This window comes from Protomyctophum bolini (assembly GCF_963924005.1).
Source record: "Protomyctophum bolini genome assembly, chromosome: 2".
Lineage (NCBI taxonomy): Eukaryota > Metazoa > Chordata > Actinopteri > Myctophiformes > Myctophidae > Protomyctophum > Protomyctophum bolini.
The window spans coordinates 23,591,681-23,598,832 of record NC_137863.1 but is presented as its reverse complement, the minus strand read 5'-3'; the positions used below and the strand labels follow the sequence as shown (position 1 = coordinate 23,598,832).

Here is a 7,152-nt window from a genome sequence, read left to right as displayed (position 1 = left end):
AGAGTACACATGAACGGTCCGTGTTGGAACTATGTGCAATAGAAAAGACAACAGGCCTGACGACGGCCTGTGTTACCCTTATTTGACAGAAATCTAGATATTTACTGTTATTTCTGACCATTTGTGTGAATGTAGTATAATAATATGCAATGTGCATGCTTGAGTAAATTAAACCCCAATTAGATTTAGTTTTTAGAGCATTGGAAGAGTGTGAGTATGTTTGATGGAGAGGGACGTTCTTGTCATTCTAGTGCGCGGGGGGGTGGACCCCTGGTATTTTATTTCTGTATCTTTTGTGCACTGCAGGGGGTTGCTATAACCAATTCAGCCCTGCGTACTTTGTTGAACAACGAATAGGGAAAATAACCAATACACCGGCAAGTGTCACATTGCAATGCCTTGTGAGCTTGTCAAGATGTGTTCATGCGGTCGCATGATTTCCCGCTTAATCAGCCAAATGGCACAGATTATGCAGGGCTAAAATCTTTTCAAAAAGGGAGTGTAATCGTGCAATATTTCACAGTATAAAAACACATAAATTCCCGCATATTTTACAACTTCTGGCAATATCACTGCATAAAATCAAATAAAAAACCTGCATATTTCACTGCCTGTGTTTTTCTGGACTTGTCGATCAGCAAGAGATTTTTTTGACAATAATGACAAAGCCTAAAAACAGGGATGCCAGGGTTAAAGTGAGTTGTATTCCAGCGCTGTCTGTCTCAGCCAGCAGCGTTGCTACAGCTCGACTCGTCTCTGGTGCACAGCCAGCCGTCGGTCGTCGTGTGGGGTGAGAGAGAGAGAGACGCAGCTCAGAGGTCAAGTGTGAGAACAAGTTCTCCCCCCACTGTGTTAGCACCTCAGGCTGTCGACAGCTCCACTCAACGATGCCGGAGTTGAACCGCGCGTGCCAGAGGTCAGGCGGCGGGTCATGTGATGACGTAACATCGGTCTCGTTCCGCTTGCCAGCTTGAGAGGAAGTCACACTTTGAACTCATCGTGTCTCTGGAGAGAGAGAGAGGGCACATATGTGACATAGTTGAGATACGGTCTGTGTGATGATGCACCGTCCAGTCATCATCATACCTCACGGAGTCTGTCAGACACGCACACACCCGACCGACCGCGTTTTATCAGTCCATCCGTCACACTCGACGGATGCCAGGGCCACATGTACACATGACTGAATGGGGGGGGGTTAGGTAAGAAAGTAAGAAAGGTAGAGAAAGAACGCGTGAGCCGCAGACAGAGCGGTGCCCTCCCTTTATCAGATCAGTGGCGCGCGGGGTGAGCGCAACTTGGCGATGAGAAGATAAGAGGACAACACAAATGAGCACCGCAAACTTTTGGAAGGAAGGATGGTCGTTGAAGAGAGTGAGACAGACAGACAGACGGATGATGATGGTAGGGGTTAGTCAGGTCAAGTCATCCTCCTCAGCAGACACGGTGGAAGCATGGAGACCCACAGAGTCTAGAGAGATTACAGGAATAGAACGTGAATCTCATATAGACACACACTGAGCCCTCTGCTGAAGGAACCTTGAACTGTTGTTGTAATGAGATGAACCCCTCGCATATTTTGTTGTATTGCTTGCTTGTATTAATGGGGGTTTTCCGTGTTTACGTGTGCACAGTTCATGAGGTTTAACAAAAACAAATATCTTCCATTTTACGTTCAGGTGACTGACGATTACACCGCCATTGGTCGAAGCCTGTTCAAGAAAGAGACCAACATGCAGCTGTTCGTTGGGTTGAAGGTCACGTTGTCGACGGGCGAGGCCGGTGTCATCGAGGGCGGCTTTGGCCAGAGCGGGAAGTTCAAGATTCGAATATCAGGTAAGGATGACTGTTGTAACGTACTCTATAACTCAGTGGTTCTCAAGTCAAGGACCCCCACATTGAGACTTACGAGCCTGCGGACCCCCCGTAAGAGAAGATTGTTACGGCTCTAGCAGTGATTCTCAACCATTTTAATTTCAAGGACCCCCAGTTTGACATGCAATAGGCTATGAACCCCCACATTTCTATCTCTGGGACCCACACTTCTTTTTGTAAAATCTGGTTCCATTTGTAAACTCTCTGAGTTACGATATGGTCTTTTATCGTCAGCTTTGTACTGAAATTTGATTTGTGTCCATGACATCACCGATTTAAAATACAGACAAGACACAGACACAATACATTGCAAAACGATAGACATTACAGGACAGAAATCATAATAACAGACAAGAACATGAACATATCCTTTGGTTTAACGATTTTTGTTTAAAATCAGGACAGACTGATGAAGAGTTCCCCGGACCCAACTTTGAAAACCTCTGGTAGAACTGATTCGTGACAGACACCTAGTAATGTCTTCGTACCGTGACAAATGAAGCCATGGATAATTGTCCGCCTCTCTCACCTTGCCGTTGCTCCCTCTCTCCACCCCAAAAACACTCTTTCTCTCTTGCCTTAGTCCTGTGGATATATAGTATGGGTTCGGTCGACGGAGCGTTTTCCAGGATGTGGTGAGAGCGGTAGCAGGCATTCCCAGGGTTCTTGTGGGGATTGGGCCTGTGTTCCGTTCCGGGGGAAGTCAGTCTGCTGCTCTGTTTATTTTACCTTCTGTCGCTCCAAGCCGTGGCTCCTCCACACCGGGAGACGAGAGAAAACAAAAACATTTAGACAGAACCTCACCTACATCCTCTTAACACATGCACACATAATCCTCTCTCTCTCTCCCCCTCTCTCTCGTGCGCACACACAAACACACACACCAGTGAGTGGTGGGTAAAAGTACTGACATGTTTTAAGTCTGAGTAAAAGTACGAACGTATTGGTATCAAAATGTACTAATGGCAGATTGGCTGCTTTCAAATGGCCAAAATGTATATAGGGCTGAAGTGGTTAATGTATGTTTTGTAATAACATATCTACAAAGTAACTAGTACCTTGGAAATACTCATGTAAAACACAAATACCTCAAAATTGTACTTAAGTACAGTACTTGAGTCCATGTACTTAGTTTCTTTACGCCACTGTCTATCACACGCACGTGCGCATGTGCAAACACGCAACCTCCGTCTTGGACATAATGCAGACATTCAGCCCAGCTCAGTGGAACTCCACTGGGTATTGATACTGTTCTCTGACTGGCGTGTATCCTTCTGCCCTCTGTGATGTTACCTCTCTGAAAGTGTTTTAGGTCCCCCGCCCTTTCACTCTCTCACCCCCACATGCCTCTTAAGGCCACACGTACAAAGATTGAAAACCAGAATAGAATGAATGAAGGCCGGGAGTAGAAAGAAGGACTTGAGGTTTTAGTATGTTTGAATTCCATCCCAACGTCTCTCTGCCCCTCCAGCTGACCTCAACTCATCCCAACAAACCAAACCCCCTAAGGGCAGCAACCAGACCACAGCAACCAGACCACAGGGACCCATGGGACCCCTGCCAATCTGATGTATAATGATGTGTAATGTGAAGCTTAGGCATACGGTCCATTGCCCCATACTACTCTTGAGCTCCCATTTCCCTTATAAGAAGTTACATTTTAAAAACAGTTCCATTAAACCCATGTTAATATGGGAATGTATAAGCCAAAATAAACGATAACGGTAACGGAGCGCCACAATTTAGTTACAAAATTAAGACAAAATGCTAATTATTGATATACAGTAGGAACCAAAATTATGAAATTGCTCACCACAGGTATTTATAAATTCCTTCTTAATATATAACTGTGTGTGTGTGTGTGTGTGTGTCCGGAGGGGGGGGGGGGGGTACGGTACGGTACGGTACTGTAGGTGTTGAGTTGGGGGTGGGGGCATGGTGTTAGGCCCCTACTCAGCAGATCATCCTGTAGATGTCGGGTACAGATTTTTCCCTGGCCTGCAGCAACCATAACAATCCTCACCTTGGCATAACCATAACAACCTGAATGGCTGGCGCCGCTGGAAGCTAGGGTCAGACAGCCAGACAGCACCAAGCATTTCTCACCTTCACGTGTGCAAATCAAACAAACAAGCAAGCACGTCCTCTCCGAAGGCACTCCAAGGAAGCAAGCAAGTTTTTTGGCGCTTGAAGAAGATAGAGTGTGTGGGTGCGAACAGGGCGATGAGTGTTGTACAGGGATAGAGGCTAAGTGGAGTAGAGATAGACAGTCTAGGGGCTGGAATGCAAATGTCAGGCCAGACCGGTATCGCTAGGGTAAAGGCAGAACCCTGAGGAGGGACCGTGACAGAGGTTTCTCTCTGCATTATCGTCTGCAGCATCAGCAGGCAGAGGCCAGCGGTTCATCACAGGGTCGGCATGCCTGGCTGGCTCCAGCATTGATAACCTACCTACTGCACTGCACACACACACACACACACACACACACACACACACACACACACACACACACACACACACACACACACACACACACACACACACACACACACACACACACACAGCGGTACAAGACCAGAGATCACTATCATTTATACACATTCCCAAACTAAACATTATGTATAGCATAGGACTGTGCGTGTGTACGGTGACCCAGGTTTTCTGTATACGTTGATCGTAGCTCAAAAGCAAACATTTAGATTTACAACAGAGACGTGGTGGTGTTACGACGCCATCAAGGCCTACCGAAATACATTTTTGACGGCAAAATAAAATGTAGATTTAATCAACAAAAAAAATCACATGATACTATAGTTAGTTGACTAAAACTACACTTTTATAAATTATGGCTAAAACTAAACTGAATTTTATGCAAAAGACGAAATTGAAATCAAATTTAGCTGTAAAAAAAAAAAATCAACTGTTTCTCTTTCTGTCCATATCCCTTTGTCCTTGTTTTATTTGTCCAGAGGGTCTTCGTCCAGAAACCAAGCAGTTGCTGTCCTCCACCACTAAGAAGAGGGGAAAAGGTGCCGCGGCCAAAGAAGACGAGGCCAGAGTGGATTCTTCTCAGCCTGTGGTCATCAACCTTCACTTCAAGCGATATGTCTTTGACCCCCATAAAAAGATGGTTCAGTCCTGACCGCGTGCGTCGCTACCACTCCGCCGGCCAGCTACCTGATGATCCCGTGCTGCTGCACCACCGAATGAGTCCAGGCATGAAGAGCGCCCCACTGTCTGTCTGCTTTGGGGTAAATCTCACTGCCATTGCCCAATTCCCACCGACAGAACGTTACGTGCGTCATTACCGAGCTGCCGTCACTGTAACGTTGAGCTCTTCACAAAAAAAAAAAAAACACACACCCCACCGTCCACGGCGGAGGCAGGCCACTCGTTTTCTTATTTCAGTTGTGAACATAATAATAATAACAGAATCTGAGCTGATACTGCATATTGGTCTTTGGTGTTGTGTAGCCTGGATACCAGCTCTTTTCATTTATTGCCCTGAGCCTGTCTTTAATCAATACAGTACACTTTCTCTCTATTGGTTGGAGGTCATGCTAGTCAACAACAGCGCCTCAACTGGCAGGACGACATTGACTAATTAACAAAATGGTGGTGGGTTCCAAAAATCACAGCCAAGCTTGCTTTATCATGTCCTAGCCAGTTTATTATTTTTGTTCCCGAATTAATCAGCGCTTGTCATAAATCTTCTCACTTTCCATTTAATATAAACATATATGTTTTATATTAAGTGCATAGACCTGCATTTACCAGATGGATATGACATGCCCTCAATGTGACTATTGATCTTCTGACAAAGGTTATTAAAACAAGCTCATGCTGAGTATCTCTGACTCTTATCTAGTGTATGACAATTGTTAACACCAATGTTAATGGAGCACATTATGTTAAGGTGAATAATGGTATGCCATTCCCTCCCCCCCAAAAAAACACTTCAGCTCATATGTTACAGTATACTATATGGTGCAGTGATTAGACATGGAGGATTTTTGAATGTTATGTAATGTCGGTGTGGCTTATTGTCAGTATCAGCCAAGAACGAGGGTGTGGTTTGTCAATGCACAGGAAAGACACCTACAGTACACCATCAGCTCCTAATACTTATCTTGCAATTCCAGATACAGAGTTGGTAGCGGCTGGGCTCGAACCCAGAACCTTCTGGTCTAAAGGAAAGTGCTCTGCCAACTGAGCTACCCGGACACTACAGGAACAACAGTGGATATAATAATTCTTAATGTTATTCATTAATTAGTTGTATAGTTGTATGCTCTTAGATTATTATGTGAAAACGATCATATTCCACACACCGTGAGCAATGTTATGCAGAAAAGTGCACGGTCAGCACACAGTAAAAACAGTTTAACGCATTATTCAAAGATATCAGATCTACAAGCTTGAGATGGGGGTCCGCAGCCAAACAGACATCATTTTGACGAGTCCTTGACACAGTGAGCAATTTGAGCCCCACTGATGCATGCAGTAACATACATCTTTCTGAAAACTGATTTAGACATGATTGAATCGGCCTCAGGAGGCCTTAACGGGTAATTCAGCATCTTGTCTGCTTCCCATCCTTGCATACGGTGTGTCTTGGAAGTGTAGCGGAGTCCATTCTGCATGGACCTGGTGATGTCAGCAAACTGTCCCCTGTGGACAGCGACTATCTGTGCAGGAATCTGTGGAAATTGGAGAGAGAGGCAGAGAGGGAGAGCAGAGGAAGATGAGGAGGAGGAGGAGGAGGGGACACTGCTAGGATTGTTCCTCTGACTGACAGTCCTTTTAGTCTTATCTCCTTCAGTTCCTCTTATAGAAAACCAGACGGGGAAGAAGAAGAAAAAAAATCTCCATTTCCCTTTTTTTAGTCTTGTCTTTCTTTCTCCAGTTTCTCTCTTTGCTCCATCCCCCCCTTTCCATTTCTATTCCATTCTTTCTTTTTTATCTATTTTATTTGATCCTTTTTTCCTCTGTCCACCATGTTCTCACATCTTATCGTGTTTTTTAGTCCCGCTGTCCGATTCTACTCTGTGATTCACACGAGACCATCACTGTTGACATCATGGTACTGTACTAAACAATCCTTGCTTTAATTCCTTTCAGAAATGTCGGGAGCAGTGCTTGTATGTATGCTTTAGTCAAGACAGCTGTAGATGGAAGTGAATGCTTTGTTCAATATCAGAATTGTATGTACAGATTTACTAAACTCTAGAATATTCTGTTTTTCATTTCATTTATACGTCTTTAAATACTGCAATT

The 7,152-nt window shown here is 44.7% G+C and overlaps 1 protein-coding gene across 2 annotated transcripts in view; it reads left to right on the top strand.

The window, feature by feature from the left end:
- Positions 1-6,059, top strand: part of eefsec (eukaryotic elongation factor, selenocysteine-tRNA-specific) — a 14,107-nt gene extending 8,048 nt beyond the window's left edge. The window contains exons 6-8 of one of the 2 annotated variants that reach the window (XR_013964836.1): positions 1,680-1,836; positions 4,845-5,126; positions 6,018-6,059. Coding sequence is in view for 1 of the 2 variants with exons in the window: in XM_080775492.1 (XP_080631618.1) it covers positions 1,680-1,836; positions 4,845-5,017 (330 nt within the window). In the remaining variant the exon portion in view is untranslated. Of the gene's footprint in view, positions 1-1,679; positions 1,837-4,844; positions 5,726-6,017 lie in introns of those variants that run through there. The other variant, XM_080775492.1, reaches the window with a different exon arrangement.
- Positions 6,060-7,152: the final 1,093 nt, after the last annotated feature.